Consider the following 21,612-nt stretch of genomic DNA (forward strand, 5'->3'; position numbering starts at 1 on the left):
AATCTTAGCCACAACAAGATTGCTGTGCTTAACAAGTACATGTTTAAGGGTCTACAAAAACTCACTGAATTGTAAGTTTAATTTTTTAGTTACACAATAGTTTTTTTGTTGCAGAAGCATTGCTACATCTTAACCATGTGTGTCCTAATGTTGTTTCAGAAATCTCAGTTCTAACAACTTTCCCATTGTACCAGGAAACACATTTTCAGAATTGTCATCACTCAAAAAACTGTAAGTGAAGTTAGCTCCACTGTTTAAAACTTTTTAGTCATTAGGATTTAAATTAAATAGAAATTTGCACTAACCAACTGAGAGTGTTAAACCAATCAGCACTATGCTACAACACAAAAGCAAAAAATGTTGACACGCTGACAGCTAATTTTCCTCCTACCTAAATGTTAGCTATCACTGTGATTTAACTTACCTGTTACAATAGTGTGTTTACATGTTGTATCATCAACCTCATTTGTTTTCTGGACTATTAAATGTGTAGGACTTTTTACCATGTTTAATTGTTCTTTGTTGTTGCACAAGCAAATGTTTACGATTTATGAGATGAAATATGCAGTTAAAAATGTAAAAGAGGATAAATATTCCAAGTTAAACAGATATCATTTGAAATACCCATTGATGTTTCTCAGGGGCAAAGAAATATTGGTTTTGCAAAACTCTTTTTTTTGCATGTTTTGTGTTGAGATTTTTTTTTTAAGTTTTTTTTGAGTGATGGGTATTGGGTATTTATATATTTTAATATCTTTTTTTTAATTAGGTTCTCAGCCATTAACAAAAATAACTGACATAATTTTAACATGGGGAACTCTATCTGCACTAGCTGCATAACATTATTTTTTTATAGGTTTCATTGCAATGTTCTTTTTGCATTGTGATTTGTGACCAATATAATAAAAAATTATGTTGATCACAAAGTGTAGTGTTATGTTCATCAAAATTGATAACTATTCCTAAAAATATGGATTGTGTTATCTCATATTTCATCAACTATGTTAATATAATTTTTGATGTTTTTGAACATTACATTACATAAGATGTATTTTTTAATGTCCTGATTTATTAATTCTATTACTTCCTTATTGCTTCCTGTTTGAAATTTGCTTCCTTCGTCTTGTTCATCATTAATCTCTTTGTTTTCAGGGAATTGACATCGGAATATTTAATTTGCAACTCTTTGATGTTTGATTTTATTATGTGGTACAAATCTGTAAAACCTAGGTCTAAACAAGGTCTCTCACTCTTTGGTTTATGTACACTTCCAGCAAAACTTAACAAAAGGCCACTGTCTAAGCTCAAACTTAAATGGCTGCAAAACCGTAAGCTAATTTTTTTACTTATCTTTTCTTCTGTAATAAACCTTTATTGTACCACTGAATATCAGCTTCTGTTTATATTCCTTAGATAATTTGACTCAACTGCCATATTTTGAAATTAAACCATCAAGAAATCAAGTGGCTTTTGAAGGAGATACTGTGCCTTTAAATTGCGAGGGAACGGACATTTTAAATTCAACGGTGATTTGAACAGACATTTGCTTTACTAAGTTCTGATAGCCGAACGTTCTTTGTGTAGTTGATATCCCTCAATAATCAATTTGTTGAATTAAAAATATGCTGTAAAGTACTGATGATTGCTATCTAATTTGTAATTTTGAAAACATACATTTTTCTCTATGAATACCTTTATAACCTGGGATATGTTGTGATCTGTAAAGGTAACTTGGAGTCACAATGGTATCAATGTCAACAACAATGAAAGTTCCAGTTTCAGTCAAGTTACAAATCGCCTACTACACAGAGCCACAGTTTCCAGTCACATGCAGTTATATTCCATAAACAGGAACCACTCAGGTAAAAACTTAAGTTTTAGTGATATCATTTTGCTTATCTCTTCACCAAAGTACTATTTGTCACATTTTTTCTAATATGCACCTAATAAAATACATTATTGATTTGCTATTAAAAACAGAGCCATATAAGGTTTCTGCTCCATTTATAAATAAATTGACACTTCTTTTCTACATTGTATTTTTATATATCTATTATTTTTTTTATATAGGTGTTTAGTTACCTTTATTAATATGTCTATTTTTGGTTTTTAAATGTTTACACAATATTTTTTGATCCTGAAATTAAATTTAATGCCCAAACTTATTGAAGCCTTTCCGATTTCCATTGTAGCACAAAACTGTGTCAGCCTGCTAACACAGGCCAAAGAGATAAGCAATCTGTACTACTTGTGTTGCTGCCAGCACCATGACCAAACAGTAATTACAAGGTTAATTTACACACTTTAGGCACCTGGAAGTGTCTCGTTTCATCAAACCTATCGCGAGTGTCTGCCGAGATCAAGATTGTGGTTGTTGAAAAGGATGCATCATACTGTCCGCCAGAGTCCGTCACCAATAACCTTGGGCAATTTGTGTGGCCTGCGACCGTTACCGGGGTTGTCACATCTTTACCTTGTTCCCAGCCTACTGAAAACGTGGTACTATCAAACCTAGTAATTAAATGATTCCTGAGTATGTTAGATTTTAATGTCTGACTTTTCTCTTAAAAGGTGCAGACTGCAACTAGAATCTGTCTCAGCGGTGGTACTTGGGCGCCTGCAAATTATTCCCAGTGTCAGTATGTTGACAAATTGGCCCGACTAATAAATGTAAGTCTTTAATAACTTTAAGGTTTATAACTTTATATAAACATTGTTTTCGTTGCCCAACTTTAGCACATGTTGCAACATGATACTGAGGAAAATATCATTCAGCAGTGCCACAAGTCTGTGAAAAATCTTCGTTCTGTTTCTGTAAAGGAAGCTATTGGTTTAAAGCTCCTTGTTGAACTTGCCTCAAAATGCTATGACTTTATTCATGACCATCGTTCAGTAAGTTGATGCCTTTTTTGTGAAGTTTGTAGGTGAAAATGTCAAATAAATGTTCAAAAATTTTATCTGTATTTGTTAACATTTCTGTCAATTCCATATGATAGCAGATAGTGATTTTTGTTACAGTGTGTAAGAATATTTAACTTACTTAAAATGCTAGCCTATTCAGTTTGATATATATTTTCCTTACATTGACATGATAAATCTATTCATGCTACAATGTGTTGCAGACAGGAATGGCTTTTGCTTTGATGCCACTTATCAATAAAGCCTCGACAGAATCTTCGGCCATTTTAGAAGATGTCCAAGCAATACATTCTTACAATGATTTGCATAATATTCTGAACAATACAATTCTGTCATTATTTGATACCAAATCAGATTTTGAACTAGATAAAGTAAGAATAGTTTAAACATTCATTATTTTTTTATTGTATGAATTATTTTGTCACCTGTTTTCTGTGCCCTTTATTTTGTATATTAGATGTTTAAAAACAAGACATTTATCTATTTTCAGACGTATTCCAATCTGGCGTTGTACGGTGAAATAATTAACTTGACTAACAGCAGCAGTGGTAATTTAGCTCTTCAATGTAATGCTACAATGGAGAAGAACATTGCCATCACACTCGTCTGTGGAAAAAGAACCAATAAATTGAATGTTAGTAACTTTAATCACAGTGCTTTGTTACACTTATCTATTGCATATTTAAAACTCCACCTAAAAGCTGTTTTAAATAAAACAGGTTTCAAAAATAAAAGTTTTGTAACATAGCATATATTTTTTCTTTTCACCAGGTACACCTACAGCTTTCTGTGCTCTTCCATTTGCCTAAAATTGCTGCCAACCAAGCAACAGTAACAGTGATAACATATAGGTTAGATATTTAAAATTTGGGTTCTTTAAATGTAATAAATAATTTTTACCAGGGGTGGGCAAATCCAGATGGCCGAACCCGGCCAGCCACCTCTTAACAACTGGGTTCAAGGCCATTTCTCATATTTTTTGGCTATTTTAACTTGGTAAATGCGAATATTTTTTAACCTAAAGGTGTAATGCTTGCCCTAAATAGGAACTGTCAACAATAGAAGTTACGCCAACACATATATAAATGCATAATTATCAGGTAAAATTCAGGACGGCCCACAGAAACCTTTCTAAGTTTGGTTTTGGCCCGCAATTAGGAAAAGGTTGCCCACCCCTGATTTGAACAGTAGTGATATAGGCAACACGTAACCATAATATTATTGCAGAGATGGAAACTTGTTTCAAAGCTCAAGTACGAAAACTGAAAGTTTGGCGGATTTCTTGTTGCATGCCAATAAAAACTCTTCCAATGAGGCTGAGAATGTAAGAGTAACAAGAGTTGGTGATCCCACTACAAGTCAATACAAGCTTCCCGGAACTCATGTTATTGTCTCAAATGTGTTTTCAGTTTTGATTGATGGGAGAAGTGAAAAAAATCTGACTACTCCAGCCACCTATGTCTTTCAAACCGTTGAAAGGGGTATGTTTTAAATTATTGTCTTTGATAAATATTTAAATCAGTAAAAATTAACTGCATTTACACAACAAACTATTTGCACTTATAATTTACAATCAGGATATTAACTAGTTAACGTTATTTTGGGTAAGTCAAGGAAACATTATACATATTTTGTACTGTACATATTTTTTTAATTATTTAGCTACGAACCTTCCTTTTGGCTACTACATTGCAAGATGGGACGGCAGTGCTTGGCAGCCTACTAAAGGTGCTTGTCACTTCAACCAAACATCATATCCACAGAAGTTAAATGTTAACTTGACTGTTGTGACATGCAACATGTTGGGCATTTTTGCTATTATGAAGGTGAACACTATACAGGGCGAAATGTTTGGGCATGTTAACGCTCTTTTAAACATTGGGAAAATATTTAAATTCTAAGAAAACTATTTTTAATTAATCTGTGTACATTTTAAACTCGTCGCTATTAAAATATTCTATTTTTTATTCTTTTTTATCTTGATACGTTGCAAACTCTGTAATGGTTGATACCATGTGTATGTTTTTCCCTTTTAATCTTGTTACATTGCAAACTCGGTAATGGTCAATAACATTTGTATTGTGGTGCATTTATTAGAACACTGCCAGCAAGGTCATGTTTACTACAACAAGTGACGGTTTTAAGCCCACCCTCCACCCAACAATCTATGTTGGCTCAATGTGCTTGATTTTGGTCCTAATGCTAGTATTTTTCACATATATCTCATTTCCTAGGTAAGTAACAAATTTATAAGGTAACTTTTATGTGACCTAATGTAAAATTGCTCGGTGCACAAACCCTTTTTGTGTCTGTAAATTTTACTTTGAATTTTAGTGTTTTAAATTACAAATTGTTAAAAAATAAATTATTGTTATTATTATTTTCGAAATCAAGCAATTGTAAACCATTTTCGTAGGCTGAAGATATCACGAGACGCTAAGCACATGCTGTTAAACACTAGTTTGCACTTTATGATTGCTACAGTGTCTTTCGCACTTGGGATATGGAGGGTGGATTTTAAGGTACGGAAGTTAAAGAAAACTAACTCGTAACAAGTTTTTGAACGATTCCTAAAAAGGTTAAGTTTCTACTTAACTAAAAACAGTTCTTTTAAAATCGTGATTTAAACAGATATTCTTTTTTTGTTTTGTGTGATAGTCGGTGTGTAATGTTACTGGAATCTTGCTCCACTATTCTTCCCTCTCCATTCTACTCTGGATCACAATGTCTTCCCGTAACATCTGCAAGGAGATGCTCAACTCACAACATCCTCCTTCGTTGGAACCAAAGCCATCAAGGCCCATGTTAAGGTTCAAATCGAATGATTTTGTGGCAAAACCACATACATGTAAACACTAAAAAGTTTTTTTTTTGTTTAATTCAAATTTTTCCTTTATTGTAGGATGTTGAGTATTAGAAACCTAATACCAACCTTTTTACATTATTCACGTTAAATTTAACATTGGTAATTTATTAGGATTTTTCTGACAATTTTTTGTTCTTGTTTTGTAGATTCTACCTGATAGGTTGTGGAATTCCGATAATAGTTTGTGGCATCACTGCAGCGGCAAAACTGGAGAACTATGATGGTGATGATGGAAAATAGTAAGCACAAACTCGTTAGTTAGTAATCAGAAATATCGATGTAAAGCACGGAATCGATACGACGCAACAATAAAAAAAAAGTCAAATTTATCTGCCCCAATTTAAGTCCCAAAGGTGCAGGTTATTTAAAATGAAGAACCTCCCTGTTGCCATAAAAATATTCTTGTCCTGCGTAAAAATTCTCGGATGCCTTCTTTTAGTTGTTTTTTATGATTGTTTTATAAATAGCATCAGTTTCCTAAATTTACAAATTTTAATGGGTTATTGAATATAAACAATTCGGGTTGCACTCCTTTAAACCCTAAAACAGCTCGAAAGAATGTTAAATCATCGCCTGGCGCAACTGGACTTTTTCTGTCGGTCTGATTTGACTAGTCATCTTAAATGCGCATACTTTCTGAATTATTCCCTTTATACACCGTGTTGGCCACAGCCACTTGAACTGTCCGCTGCCGATTTTCACCCGGCCGCCGCTCATGTTTCACAGCTGCTGGCTGTCGTGGGAGACCAGTCTGTACGCCTTCTACGGCCCGGCGGCGCTCATCGCCATTTACTGCGTGTTCGTACTGCTTCGCGTTCTTGCCACGCTCAACTGCTTGCCCAGCGACGGCGCACTGAAGAAGCCCACCGCTGCAGTCACCAGATCCGCGTAAGTCCGTCAGCCAACCAAGCGCTAGATTCGGTGACCCGTCCCCTTAATTACGCTTCGATCGGGCACCTGGGTTTTGCCTGGAAAGTCTGTCTCTGTACGTTTTCCTTGCATGGGTGCAAATTCTAGTTCCACTTTATAGCAGACTGGTGTTGATATCGACGAGCCTGTATGTATTTTAAAAAAGAAGCTGGCCATGTCAATTAGTATATCGATACACAACCTTCATTAATAAGTTTCAATCCGTAGTTATATCCTTGTCGTAAGTTAAAATAGTTGTTTAGTATTGTCGTCAGTTAAAACAGTTGTTTTGGTGCTGATATGCTTAATCGGTTTGCTGTGATTTTGATAATCAAACCTTTAGGGTACAGTCTTGATAAAAATGGTATAATTGGGCCGATCGGAAGTTAATTTAGATTTCTCTTTTTGTTTCAATGCATTATTATAATTACTTTATAGATTCATTTTTAATATATTTAAATCATCGATATAAATCGTCAAATAAATTCTGTTAAGGTGGCCAAATTATCAGTTAGGTTGGGGCCGGGTCCCCAACACCCTTAATGATCACTTTGAAAATGAGTACAAAAGCAGCGCAAATAATTTTTATCTATCTATTTAATTTTTTGCTTGATTGAGATGAGCACGGCCCCCTGTCCTAAAGATGATTTACCGATCACTATCGCAATCGCAATGCGTAACCTAAAACCTAAGGCAGTTGTTTTGAATCGAGAACCAAATAAAGCGCCATGGCTCGCCTCGCCTCGTTTATACTGTGATTGGGGTTTGAAGAGCACATGCACCGAACCGTGAAGAGAATGTCTTATTGCAAAGCCAAGGACACGGCGTCTCCAGTTGTTATTGTAAAACGTTTAGAAAATACTAAATATAAAGAAAATTTACTGAATGAAGTCGGGGACAAGTTGGTATTTTAGCATATATTGTGTTCAGTTATAAGAGACCGCCTCCCTTGTGTAGCACAACCTTAATATATACATTATACAATTAGCATTTTTATTATACCTTCATTATATATAACTAGAGGAATCGGGTGGCACTCCGTAAAGACAAATTGTTTGAATTCTCGGCAAGCTTTCGCACAACCATGCTTCATCAGGTCGAAAGTATAAAGTATAAACTATAATTACCTAAATCTTTAAAGTTGTGTTGCTAATTTTCTCCTTGTAAGCGACTTATTTTATCCTTGGAAACAATAGAATTTAACTGCCGAAACGAAGGAAACCATAACCGTTTTGCGGTGAAACGGGCCAACAAGACCACACGAAAACTCGGCCAATGGCGTTTTAACAACATCATCTCGTATCATTCAGCACCGCGAGACTTTTCAATTGGCTATGTGAACTGGCCGATTGAGAACAGAGAGTTGTCTGACTCGCCTGGCTAATAACGGCTTTGCGAAAGTGGCGTTTTTGTATTCTGGGCTATTTACCGTCGCTCAAAGGTTTAAGGCAAAGCTAACAAGCCTATACTTTTCTCGTTGTCCTGTAAATGTATGTGACCAGTTCTATGCAAGGTCTGACTTTGATTTTTTTTCTAAAAGTCCTAATCTGTAAAACAGCCGTCTGGAAAATCTGTGTTCCAATAAACGATGTTCTTATATTTTATAAGGTCTTATTACCCAAATTCTTGTTTAAATTCAGTTTTTCAAGTTTTAATTGCAGCACGGAAGATACAAGACTGCATAACCCCACTTCATCGCGGGACCACAGGGATGGTGTGACGTCACCAACTTTAAAAGACGTAAGTTAAGCCCCTACTTTTAGCAGTGTGACCTTTGTTATTTGAAAACTGTTAAAGTTACCGATTTTATTGAGCGATTTAATTTATAAATGTTCACCTGTATGGATAATTTTTCGGGTAGTTATATTTCACGACCAATTTCGCTGGATATAGACGTCTTTAAACAGCTTTTTAATCTCAGTGTTCTTGGCTCGTACAGCGATCCATCCAAAATAAGTCATTTTAATTGTCAAACTTTTGACTTTGCTGTTGTACAGGTGAACGAGCAAAGCTATCGCACCAGACTTCGTGGTGTGTCCTTGTCCTTGGTGTTCTTTATTGCAACCTGGATCACGGCGGCGCTCTCCGTGGCCGCTCCTCACATACAGGTTTATTTCCTGAAAAAAAATGCTTTCAAAAACTTTTTTATTCTACAAGTTCTTCACTGCAGCCTTGTTGTAGGCTTAAAGTTTAAATCGTCGCACTGTTAAAAAAAGTAAATAAAAATTAGAAGCTATTAGATTAATCTACAATTTATTTCTGACATTTCATGCGAAAATTATTTTTTGTAGGGTTCTGATTCGATCCCCTCCATGACTGCGATCAACAAACATTCCAATTTCAACCTGATGAGTTACTTGGTGAGTAAATACTGGTTTAAATTAAAGACATGTTTTTTTTAAATGGGATTTAATTTTTCAAAACTACCTTCGAGCACAGGTATTACACAGACCATGTTTGTCCTACCCATGAGATCTATAATATTTTAATTTTCTACCAGAACCTTTGTTTGTTATAAAATTCGAATTTTGGAAATATGCATTTTCGTTGCTGATTTCATGTGTAAAATTGGCCATTTTAAACGTGTAACCAGGTCAACCAGCTTCGGCGATTGATAAAAAATACGCTTAAATATTACACCAAAAAACTTCTTTTTTGAAGTTTATTGTAATTTATAGTATCGGTTCGTTTTACCACTACATTTGAAATTCGGTTAGTTACATGTTTAATGTAGGCGATTTTAATGCTGCGTTTAATTCGCGAAAATACGATAGGCTAAAAGTTTTACCAAAAAATGAGTTTTGCAGAAAACTAAATTATGATGCATGCAAATAGTAGCTGACTTGTTAAAGGTAAAAAAGCTACAATGGTCGTGTTTATCCATTTTAAGTATTAAGAAGGCGTTATCCGTTAATAATATAGTAACACCTCTACTTTAGCAACTCTATTCGCCGAACGAATCATAATGTTAAAACCACCTGCCTGTAATAAATAACTGCAGTATACACAAATTGAGGGCAACAAATTGTAGAAAAACAAGATAAACTTCTTACTGGTCGAAGTAAAGGAGAAACCATGTGTTGTTAATCGGCAAGAGAGGAAGAAAACTAGAAAACAATTTCATATAAAACTATACCAATAAACAAGTAACACACAGGTTTCAAGTTGTGCCTTCGTTTCTCGTCAGAACATAGAGCCGAGTCGCAATCGCCTTCCGATCAACCTGAGCGTGGTGTTCTCGTGCGCCTACGCGCTCCTGGCCATCGCAACCGGCGTCTTCCTCTTCATTCAGCAGCTGGTGTCCAGGAGGGATGTGCGGAGGAGCTGGCGATCCGTGTGCTCCCGATCCTCTGGCTCCTCCCGCCCGGTTCCTCCCACGCCGGCGAGCGCCAACAGCAACAGCAACAGCAACCTGGAATCGCTCAAGTGCTCCAACGAGAGGAAGCGACAGGACACGGCCACCACCGCCGGTACGTTCTCGTGGAAGTGAAATGGCGCGTTTTTTATGATGTAGTGGTATCGTTGTCCCGAAACAATTATTATCAAATGACGTCGCTGCGACATTTTTTGAAATTAACAACAACAACAACAACAACAACAACAACAACAACTTTGGAGCATAATGGTTGGAGTTTGTAGTAAGACGTAATAAGAATATCAAAGCCCATGAAGAAATCAGATGTTGAAAATAAATAAAGAGTTATTCAAAACGTTCGAAACTATATCTACTTCTGTATCGGCTTTGATATTCCTATTACGTCTTACAACAACAACAACAACCTTTAAGCTAGTCTGTAAATGGTCATGTTTGTCTAATTCTAAATAGAGGAATCAGGTGGGACTATGTAAAGACAAATTGTGTAATAAAGCACGGTTGTGCGAAAACTTGTCGAGAATTCAATACAGCCTTTAAGTTGTGCAATTGTGCATGGAAAAAGCGAATATAAATAATTTGAATTAAGCAGGCGGATGATGTCAGTCATTAGGTAAATATATTTTTCTCCTAGCATTAACTAGATGGTCTTTATCTAAAGATTTCAGTTTAGATTTAGTATCAACTTTGTTGAAATAATGTTTATTTTGTTTATAAATGCTCTTTAATTGCACTCGTTTGATGATTGATACACATTAAAAAAGACGGTTATTAACAAAGCTGTAAGATAAAATCCTATGGTTTACAGGTATGTTTTTCTGCACTTTTGCAAAACTTAATTATTTTTTATATAATTCACTTAATTTTGGGTTTGTACAGCATTTATTGGCCCTTCTGCCCGCTGCACGTACAACATCGAATTATAGTGTTTTCCTAAGCGCAATGAAATGCCTTATCACGCTCACCTATTTCAACCGATAAAGTTCGATTGACTATTCCAATTAACGTAATAACTAAAGCTCGACAAAAATTATTATTTGGCACTTATGTTGGTATAAACATCAGTGCACAAATAACGCTCGTCATTCTCACATATCTGTATCCCCCCACTCTTCACTTTAGTTTAGTTTTCAAATTCCTGGATGGGCACCTTCTTACTTCTCCGAAAGTTGGCTTGCCCTCGTGCGTGAAAATACAATTTAAGTTTTTCTTAGAACGGAAGACTGGCAAACAAAATCTCTCTTGCGCATCTTTTCAAATTGACTGTGCTGTATTTGAGGCTATAGGGCCGCTATAAGGGCCGCGCAAAGCCGCTGTTGAATCTGCTGGTTTACTTTGTTGTTCGACCGTGATATGTTGTTTTTGCACAAAGGTTTCCAGTTGTATTTTAGGCGCTGCCGAATTAAAGTGGCTATAAGTAAATAGGCTCGTCTCCGATCAAGTGTGCAGTCTCAATATAATTCTTACGTATCGCATTTAAAAAGCTGTGTAACGCAACCAATTTAATGGGTATGAGAAACGGCCACTGCTTGACCGACCGAGTAACTACTTGTTTCGCTTACCGTTAAATGTGTTTAAACCATGGAAAGATTAAATCCAAACCATTCTATTCGGAAGATAAAGTCTGAAACATCCTGGCAGTCTCATCTAAAGTTATGATTTTTGAATGTTAGTTTCCTGTTACTAAGCAATTGATTAAGATTAGCGTTCGTGAAAATTCGCGTCTATCGTTTTTCCTTTTCCGCATCGCGTGACACAAATATAAAAAAAAAACATGGTTTACAGTAACGGACCCTGCCACGATCGAGACCACCCTGCATACGACATCGGCCAGCGGGGGCGACCTCACCTCGGCCAACCAGACCTGCCCCTCGCACCAAAGCTCGCGCGCCCCCGTCACCCCCAGTGCCCCATCAACGGCGCGCAACTACGGCTCGTCGTACATGCTTTACAGCTCGAGCAAGTTAAGCAGCAGCAAGTACAGGTCCAACGACCTGAACCGCGGCGCTGGCGGACGAGGTGTGACCAGCAATATGCAGATCGTCAACAACGCCGACGCCCACATGCACGTACGTTATTGGTCGCCCATTATTCTAGCGCAGTGGCTATTAATCTTTCATTAACACTCTTGGGTCCCCTCTTTTCACGTTTTAGAAAACTGCTTTATGGGACGTCTCACAGGAAGTCATTATAAAGACAAAAGTTTGAGTTTTATTGACTAATAATTAAAATATCATGTTCTGGGGCGCCCCCAAGAATGCTCCGCATATCCCTACGTGCGATTAGTTTTAATTTTTATCAGCTAAATCTTTTTGCTTGGAAAAGTATGATAATCCGCATCTAGGAAAAGTATGCGAACCCGCATTGCACTTATTGCAATAAGCTGTTTTATTGTCATTTATATTTGTCCGATGCTCCGATGCCCCGAAGCCAAAGTGGCATAACTATTTAAATAATTATTTTATGCACCACGCGAAGATTTCTACCTTAAGGGAAGATACATTAGTAGGTAACAAAGGTAAAAAAAATATGGTCGCTTTTAAAACATCCTTAACCATTATTTGGTTAATATTTTTAATTTGCCGAAAGCTGTTTTGTAGCGCGTTATTCTGTTTTTAGAACCCAGGGGTGAACAATTTGTTCGTGATGTCTGACTCTGCCCACATTTTGCCCGACTGCGCTGGATATCACTATCCTCATCAATACTGCCAAGAGTACTACGCGCACAAACCCAGATCCAGGCCTGTCAAGATGACCAACCTGCAGGTTGGCTTGCTGATCATTGACATCTCTCTGAAATCTGTTTATTTGCAAAGATTGCAGAACTCCTGTAACGGTTGTAGCGTTATGCTGTTAAACCCATTCACCCCGTTATTTTTGTTGATATGTTTTGTAAATCTGACTTTAATGAATTCAAAGAGTGTCGAGCTGCAGAATCACAACTTTGAAAGCATAACTAACTTTTATCGCGACAAAAAGGTTTTCTTCAGTCGTAAGACTGCCACCTGATTGTCGTTAAATCAATAAAAAAAAAAAAAAAAAAATCGTTTAGGCAATAGTGCTTGATTGTTATACGTTTTACTCGCCAAAGTTTGAACGTTAACGCAGGTAAAGATTTATATTTCTTTGTCTAAATTTCTTACATGAGACTTTCTCTTAATTTTAAGATAAGTGGTTAAACTGGAAACATAAAAACAAAGTAGAACAATACCTTATTCTAGTTAACGTTAATAAAAAGAAAAGTTGTAATAACCCCTCAAGGCTTTTTAACTAGGATTGAAAAATAGTGCTTTATCTTTTAATCCGTAGGTGGAACGCATAAATTTAGTTTGAGGTCTCGTTGTTAGTAGTAATGGATTGATACGTTCTGAGATGCCTTTCTTATGTGATGCCGTGTTTTCAGACAATAGTCAAGCAAAACCGCACGGTTTACTAAAAGTCCGTTAACTGGCATAAATTTTACATAATTTACACCTTACATTTGCCCAGCACCGCCAATACGACAGTCTTACCGAACACAGCTTTGACGATGGTCAAAACATGCACACGATGCCTGTCGTCATGCAGAGGCCTCAGCGAAAGCTCGACAACAGCGTCCTTTATCACAGGTTAGAAAATACGTGAACACTGCTCTTATTGAAGCGGTTCTCAACCTTTTCTGGTCGCGTACTGTCGTTGCGTAACACTTTGTTTTAAAAGAAAGCGTTTATTTTATCAAGTTTGCATATTTTATTAGATACATAGTGATTTGAGTTATAAGCCAAGAAGAGAATGCAACTAAAACATGTTTGATTCGTTGTAAAAGAAGGATGTGGTTATACTTGTTTTGACAGGCTGGTATGAGTAGGAATAGATGAGAATGTCTTACAGGTGTCATTGAAATATTCTCAAATTAAATAAAAACCTAAACGCTTAATTTGTTTGAAAAAGTTTCACTGAAAAGAGCTGTTGGGCAGTTTTAATTGCTTGGCGGGTCTAGGTGTCCTCTATAAAGTATTCATTAGCCGTTGTATACATTTTCGAATATAAAATATGTTTACTATTAATAGGTTATACACAAAAACTTCAAATTAGTCCAGCCAAATTCATTAAAATTGTCGCCGTCGAAATAGCAAATATTTTAGGTCAACTGCCAAGCTATGTGAACACGGAATCAAAACTGTGATTTGTCTCTGTTTAAACCCATTTCCTACATTGGTTTAAATTTTGAAACTATTACTTCATTGCTATTTTAAAAAAAAAACTGTACGATAATTTAAAACAACACAGACATTTGTAACACAAACATGCTTCTTCAAAAAACTAAAACTAATTGTGAATTATATTTCAACTAAAGACCTAAGTCTTTACATATTGTTGAAACAGGGAAAAAGATCAATAAAAAGGGCATAAAGTTTCTAATTTTTTTGGTACGAAAACCGCCAAAAAAAAAAATCCCACTAAAGTGCCTTGTTGCGCCCTGAAGCACCTCATCCTAAAGAATTATCGACTGCATATCTTCCGCATACCAGTCTAAACGATAGTTGAAACTTATACGCGAAGCCCGCCACTAAAATACTCATCGTCCCGAATTTCCGCGTTAATGCAAACTTGTGGTTAGGTACCAAAAGATGCGCAAGGCTCGTGAGGCAAAGAAGGGCAGACCCAAGCTGACAGTGCTACGAGAACACGCGCAAGACTCGTTCACCAGCGACGAGGGAAAGCTGGCCAAGAAAAAGCTCGACTCGGCGGAAAAGGCAGGCGAGAAAACCGCGCTACTGGCATCTCATGAGCGCCAGGCCAACGAACGTCTGTTGCCTGACAAGCACCGCAAGGCTGCAGGTGGGCTTTGTGTTGTTTTTAACCTGTGTACAACTTTATAGCTGCTAAAGGCATTGTAGGGGTTTTAAACGGATTAAAAAAATTTAAGAATTCGGACAAAAACAATATGTGATTAAGATTTTTTTTGGGGGGACACATAATAAGTTGCGTAATATTTAGTTATTTGTAATACGGGATGGTAATAATTGTCTAGAAAATTTAGTAAACCATTACTGGTTGGATTTTTTTCTATTTAGTAAACTTGAAGCCAAGCATCATAATATCCCCCTTAGAAGCATAGTAGTAAACCTTTACTAACTACTTTTGGTTCGTTGCTTATCTTAACTCAGTGTTTCTCAACATTTTCCCGATCCAAATAGTAAGCGTAAATATAACAGTGTTTTGGTGACCCGAATTTATTCACTGAACTCTTTATTATGTGAACAAAACATAAGTAAGTTCCAATTGAATTAACATGAGCCATGTCTTCGTATTTCTCCAATAGTTAGCTCGATTTTTTCGATCTCAATAAATCTAATCATGTGACCTACTGCAGTCGGTGAACCTAATCAAACGTTGACCCATTTTTTTGTCGTGACCAGTGGGTTACGAAACACTGTCTTAACTGATAGTTTTGTGTCAACCAACACTCACATATACTTGTAATTACTAACACTTTGTTAATAAAAAAATAATATAGTTGGTGAGTGTGATATACCATAAGTAGTTTATACATTAATTTGGGAAGTCAAATTGGGCAAGCCAGTTACAAATCGCAAAAGCCTACAACTTTAATCGTTAAGAAAACTATTTAGTTCGCCGAATAGAGTCCAACGGACGCAAAGCGAAAAGAAACCACGGCTGCGGCGGAGACTCAAGCGATTCCGGCAAGAACTTGCAAATGTTTCTAGCTGACAATCGAAGACGGTCGACCGTCACCTCGGACAAGCCGCAACCTGACGCCAACCCGAACCTAATAGCTTACTATAGCAACCGGAGAAAGTCTTCTCCCGGAGCAAAATGGGAGGTCGAGTCTTCTCCGCGTCACGGCGCCGGGGGAGAGTACCAGGTCAGAGACGACCTGACCTTGCACGGAGCCGCCGGCGTTCTGCCCGACGACGCCCTGCAGCAGTCCGCGTTCGTCAAAGGTCACTGCTACCTTACGGCGGCTAACCTGGGGAACATGCACGTCCCGCCAAGACGCGGCTCCAAGTCCGAAGCTTGCAGCGTCGCCGAATCAAATCCACTTCTTTCAAAGCTAAGTAAGTTTGACCCTTGAAAGTCCTGTTATACTGTAAAAGTTGTTTTCATGCATTTTACTCGTTTGGTGTGTAGCACCCAAGGTTGTTCAAAAGGTTAAATGTAAAAGTGTTGTTTTTCCGCTTTTGAAAGCAGAAAACGTTTTTTGTCGTGGTAATTTATGTACGATTTTTAATTGGGACGTGCAAAAAAATTGTTAGTATAATTCATTTACAAACAACGCCCTTTTATGACCACTTAAGCGACTGACCCGCCATTTTTGAGTTTACCCAAATGGCAGTCTGTTAGGGAAAGCAAGACAACGCCCTAATAGGCATCACGGTAGTTGACTTATCGCTGTTCGATTTGTCAGTCCTATTTGCATTAGTTATTGGATTTAAAGGTACTGTCAAAATGTCCATTCCCTGTTGAATGTGAGGGCGACGCAATTTTACCAGAGTACTGTTGTTCGTTTAGGCGACGAAGAGCATGGTGAAGAAGGCATCGATTTCCCGCAAACAGTCGACGGCGTGGAAGGCTTCATTTTTGAGGATGGTGGCGAGCTATTTTGCTTGGAAGACGCTCTGTCGGGTGACGACGAAGAAAATTTTTACTCCGCGCTCAGAAACGAGACCAGCGTTTAGGTGTTAGGGGCTTCCGTACGATTTTATGCAAGACGCAAGATTGCTGCCGTGGCTGTTGAAAGGGGATTATTACGATACAATTGCTTAATGTAGTGTTTACCTCGTTGCAGTATTATCAAACGTCGATTAAAAGAGTAGTACTTGCCAGGTAAACCGCCGAGGCAGGTGGAAATATTTTTAACCATGTTTTTTTTATTTTTTTCTAATTGTCGCACACTTTGTTTATGATTTTCATTCGGACTATTGCCATTTGGATTTGTTGTCGCTATCTTGAGTTTAATACCTAATTTGATGTTACAGTAGACTCAAGATTTTGTTGTGAAGAGAAAAACCTCGATTATCCTATGTGCCTCCCTACACCCGTTGTGTGCAGATTTAGACTTCCCCATCTTACGCGGTGCTGCATTTTTATTTCTAACCCGACTAATCGTGGCGTTAATTATAGAAGCATTCGTTGCTTAGCACCGTGGTGCTTTTTTGTACATTATGTAGCACTGCCTTGAACTTAACTGAAGTCGACGGGAAGCTATACGTAAGCGTAGTGTAAGCTTTCGTCATTTCGAGATTTTTTTGCCTTTTTGTATTGTTAACAACAATTGACACCCTTTTGTATTTTATTTCTTTCTTCTACCTCCAAGACGAAACGAAAATAAAAGTTTACTTTTACCAGCTGCTTAATCTATTGCTGATTTTGAACAAGAACTGACAGCAATTCAATGGCGTGCATATTTATTTACTACAAAATTGCCGCGTAACGGAGTCCAATTGTGCACGAAACAAAATAAACTCTTTATCCCATTTCGTTTTATAGAATCAAAAACATGATACACTTTACACATGTACAACGATATAAATAATAATTAAGCAGAGTTACTGGCAAGACCAGTGCGCAGCGCACGGGTTTTTGACGCGACATAAAACTTTAAAATCGTTTATTTTAAACTGGGGCTTTATAATGATAACGTTATAATTGCATTGTTTTAATGGCCGATTAATACATGCGACAGGGGCACACATCATTGCCAAATTACTACAAGGTGGAGAGAGATTTCAAAAATCATTCAAGGTCAACTTAACAAGTATATTTATAAGGAAGTATTTATATTGACAAGTCGGTATTAGAGGCGCAGACATACATCACGTTGGGGTTCCCTCAGTGTCACCAAAATTGTTAATTTTCCTTCTCCCCAATCGGGAGTAAACTTGTTGTTTTAAGTAGACTTTCAATACGCCCTTAATGACCACAAATGCGAATCCTCCCTGTTGGCAATATAATACACATACTTTAAAAAAGTACAACCAAATCAACAAAACTTATTTGACTTAAAATGCGAACTAGTGAAAGGTCTAAAAACAGGTATCCCTAACGAATTTTTAGGAAAATATAGTTTGTTGCACTTATCTAAGCTTTAAAAGTTACCATGCTGGTGTTTTATTTTTATGTGATGTTAACAATTTGAAAAAACAGTATGTTAGGTAGGTAACTTTATGGTTTATAGCAGGGTGGTCCAAACCCAGGCCAGCGGGCCACATCTGGCCCGCGACATCAATTTTTGTGGCCCGCGAAGCACTGTTGAATTATTGTAATACGTAAAGTTGAGGGTTTAATCAAAGAAATATAACTGACCAACGATCATCGGCAGCCTAGTTACATTATTAAATAAGTTAACCGGCAAGTTTTAATCCAGGGGTGGCAAGAACGCCTAATAATTTGTGTTAGACCGGTTTGAAAGTCGCAATACGTCCTAAATGGAACTTTCCAAAACGGCTGTTTTGCGAAATTGTAGGTTACATTTGCGTTTGGTTTTACGTCTTTTTAATGGACTAGTAAACATAACATAAAAAGTACGACCCTATATAAATTACTATTTTTGCCACTTCAAGGTAAATGAACGATGACATATATAGCGCTTCGGGAAAGTATTGTTTTACAGGATTTCACTTTGACTAAAGGTTAACGCCCTGGACCTTTCCATCGTGCAATTCTAGCCAAATATATCTAGTTAAAAACATTTTATGCTTCTAAATGCAGTATTCTGTTTTGTCAAAATACGCAATTTTTTCGCGCTTTGCGCGCACCATTTTGCCAACAGTCTCATTATCACATTACTTTTTGACGATGCTTTTTGTTGTCATCTTTAAACATTTCATGCCCCGACCTTACGAAAATCGTCGATCGCTCCTATCACGCATGTCGCATATATAGCCTACTTTATGTGATCCGCCAAGTATATCAAAGAAATATTGTGGCCCGCGATGCTGTCAACCTTGGACCACCCTGGTTTATAGTATTACTTTTTCCTGAGTAGCTGAAATAGATTAAAGAAATTTACCAAAAAACTTCTTTGAAGGTTTCCTTCCACTTTGCGAAACATAAATTTGCCAACAATAGTGGCAACAGTGGGGAAAAACATTGCACCACAAAACACCCGGGTAAACTTTATTTCCCTTGCTGGGGTCTCTTGTGCCTGGATGTGGCGCGTTTGTTCCTGTTCTATTCTGTTTACAATTTTAAAAGTGTTACAGTGATTTAATAGCTATTGTAAACTAGACAACTTAAAGTTAATGCTAAACAAACATTTTATTTTCCACCAGGGAGTAGAACTGAACTTTATGAACCGGTTTTAGGAGTTTTTTTTTTCAGGAACTGAACCGGAACTAGATTTTAGGAAAAATAAATATTTATTAAATAAAACGTTGCTTTTTAATTTTTCAGATATTTTAGAAACTTAGATTTGATGCAAGTTTAATTGTACTCGGACTGGTTTTGAAATAAAAAAAGGTCCAATCTGAACCGCAAAAGTCAAACGGTTCGACTCCCTGTTTACTACCCTTTACAAAGTCCAAAGGCAGGTAATCTTACCCTGGAAAAAGATAATTTAAAAAGTATAGTTTGTGGGAATGACGTCTCCAGCATTTTAGCAGGTATTCATCCCATTGGATCATCTTGCCAAGGATTAGGAATACAGGAATGGCTGGAAGGCCTATTAGAAGGAAAAGGGGGTCGGCTCTCTCCATCATATCTAGACCTTCTTTGTGTCCAAGCACCTAGAAACAGAATTTAGATGATTTAACCAACAAAGCCTAAAATATTTCCATGAAGCATTTTTAAGTATTGTAGCAATGTTAATCAAGAAAATTGTTTCAGAAACAAACTGTTGTTGGCGCACCTGCATGACAGTAATAGCGCCATACGTGACAGCAGTCCAGTATACAGATCCCAGTAGTACACCTGTTGCAACTATTGGCGAAGCTTTATATATCATCCTATCCAAGGCTTGCATGACCCCACAAACTCGGCCTGTTGCAAAATAACAACTATGGCTAATTTAACACACTATATAACATATTGTTTTATGAAAAAAAACTTGTCTATATTAAATACTCAACAAGACATAATTACCAAATGGAGGAAATATAATGACATATTCTGTGTTGCATTGTGGACAACACACTTTGGTGTAGGCATGCCCTTTTTGCTTTTCATCCACCCATCGCATCAGGCAACTGTGGTGTACCCACTTGGTAGTTCCCCTGCATCGACATGGCCTGATCCATTCGGCATGGGTATCATCATTTTCACCGCCAAAACATACCCAACAGTTTTTGCTTAAAATAGCAAGCATATTATTACACCTGCAGTTCTTATGAGGCACAGTATGAACACAAAATTTGTGTAAAGCTTCAATTTTAATAACAAATAAATTTTGAGTACATTTATATTTAAAATGTCAATTTTTGAAGTTATTTACTTTATATCAGGATTTTCAGAGGCCATAATGTTTATCACTTCTGCTTCTTCTCCTTCATTGTTGACAACAATAGAATGTTCTTCATCACTTGATTCTTCTTCAACAGAAAAGTTGGCATCTTCGAAATCATCTTCATCATTATTATTGTCTGACATTATTAACTATTTTATTCAAACAACTAATATTTTATTTGAAGACTATATAAGGGTTAGTAGTTATACCTTAAAAATAATGCATACTTGCTTTACAGTATTGTATGCAATATGAAATTCATGTAAGCGCAGGTTGGTAGTGTGTTCAAAACTATGAACAAATTTTAATCAAGCCATAAACAAATTGTGTCCAAAAAACAGACACTATTTTTCTTTTAATATGTTATTCTAACACAAATTTTCCTGCTGTTACAAACATTATGGTGTTGCTGACAAATATTATGGTAAGTATTTGCGTAAATCGGTTAAATCAGCTGACGTCTACATAACATTCTTCTAATAATACTTTTCTTGTATGATAGTCAACAGCGACTGCAAATAAGCACTTTGGAAGACAACGTTTGTTTTCCAAAATTATACTAAAAATGAAGTCTAGTAAATATGGTAAAACAAAACTAAATCCCGCAACGAAAATATTTAGGGAACCGAAAACAATATCAACGCTTCAGTGATTTTATTTATTGGGTATGATTGGCTGCGTTATATAAAAAGTCGAAAGTGTCAAGATTTTTTTAATTTACGAAAAACACGTACATTTAATTTCTATGTAGCTGTCTTTTCACTTTTTGTTCAAAGATAACTTGAAGTCTACGTCGACTCTAAAAACATTACAAAACAAACTTTTTCAAGTTTTGCAGCTAAAAGTAAACAGTCAACATGTAACCAGCGCAGAGCCTATAATGGTACTGAATAAACAATTTAGTGTTTTCCAATGATTTTAAAGATGCGTGTACTGTTAAATATTTAATAACAGAGTCATATGACTAACATTTCGTTTCTGTTGTATGGTGATAGGACACTTTTTGGTTTCAGAATATAGAATCTAAATTGTCTGTCATCCAATAATTATGAATATTTTGCATAACCTCTAAAGGGGTTCTTGTCTTGTATGTTGTCA

At 36.7% G+C, this 21,612-nt stretch overlaps 2 protein-coding genes across 2 annotated transcripts; one reads left to right on the forward strand and one right to left on the reverse strand.

The window, feature by feature from the left end:
* Positions 1 to 5: 5 nt before the first annotated feature.
* LOC146163996 (adhesion G protein-coupled receptor A3-like) lies at positions 6 to 17,513 on the forward strand. The gene is made up of 28 exons (XM_083380646.1): positions 6 to 71; positions 160 to 231; positions 1,153 to 1,328; positions 1,414 to 1,526; positions 1,727 to 1,862; positions 2,309 to 2,514; positions 2,572 to 2,670; positions 2,737 to 2,892; positions 3,123 to 3,290; positions 3,410 to 3,553; positions 3,691 to 3,770; positions 4,147 to 4,400; positions 4,582 to 4,745; positions 5,017 to 5,153; positions 5,336 to 5,441; positions 5,578 to 5,729; positions 5,932 to 6,024; positions 6,512 to 6,673; positions 8,356 to 8,434; positions 8,692 to 8,802; positions 8,986 to 9,054; positions 9,882 to 10,164; positions 11,853 to 12,136; positions 12,687 to 12,833; positions 13,557 to 13,675; positions 14,668 to 14,888; positions 15,683 to 16,129; positions 16,584 to 17,513. The coding sequence occupies exons 1-28, from the start codon at positions 40 to 42 to the stop codon at positions 16,748 to 16,750; spliced, it is 4,377 nt and encodes a 1,458-aa protein (XP_083236772.1). The 5' UTR covers positions 6 to 39; the 3' UTR covers positions 16,751 to 17,513.
* Positions 17,463 to 20,721, reverse strand: LOC146163997 (E3 ubiquitin-protein ligase MARCHF5-like). Its single transcript, XM_083381583.1, has 6 exons — positions 20,503 to 20,721; positions 20,154 to 20,359; positions 19,921 to 20,051; positions 19,614 to 19,798; positions 19,084 to 19,249; positions 17,463 to 18,010 (listed from the first exon to the last, which is right to left on the reverse strand). The coding sequence occupies exons 1-6, from the start codon at positions 20,655 to 20,657 to the stop codon at positions 17,888 to 17,890; spliced, it is 966 nt and encodes a 321-aa protein (XP_083237709.1). The 5' UTR covers positions 20,658 to 20,721; the 3' UTR covers positions 17,463 to 17,887.
* Between the last annotated feature and the right edge of the window lie 891 nt (positions 20,722 to 21,612).

This window comes from Ascidiella aspersa, chromosome 2, assembly GCF_963924565.1.
Source record: "Ascidiella aspersa chromosome 2, kaAscAspe10.2, whole genome shotgun sequence".
NCBI lineage: Eukaryota > Metazoa > Chordata > Ascidiacea > Phlebobranchia > Ascidiidae > Ascidiella > Ascidiella aspersa.

What these genes read in the sequence shown, in the direction of transcription:
- LOC146163997 (XM_083381583.1), bottom strand. Translation starts at nt 20,657, where the DNA reads ATGTCAGACAATAATAATGATGAAGATGATTTCGAAGATGCCAACTTT. An exon ending in GCGCTATTACTGTCATGCAG is followed by an intron (nt 19,799 to 19,920) that starts GTGCGCCAACAA and finishes TTCTGTTTCTAG; the next exon opens with GTGCTTGGACACAAAGAAGG. An exon ending in ACCTTCAAAGAAGTTTTTTG is followed by an intron (nt 18,011 to 19,083) that starts GTAAATTTCTTT and finishes TATTGCCAACAG; the next exon opens with GGAGGATTCGCATTTGTGGT.
- LOC146163996 (XM_083380646.1), top strand. Translation starts at nt 40, where the DNA reads ATGTTTAAGGGTCTACAAAAACTCACTGAATT. An exon ending in ACATATATCTCATTTCCTAG is followed by an intron (nt 5,154 to 5,335) that starts GTAAGTAACAAA and finishes CCATTTTCGTAG; the next exon opens with GCTGAAGATATCACGAGACG. An exon ending in TGGCCGCTCCTCACATACAG is followed by an intron (nt 8,803 to 8,985) that starts GTTTATTTCCTG and finishes TATTTTTTGTAG; the next exon opens with GGTTCTGATTCGATCCCCTC.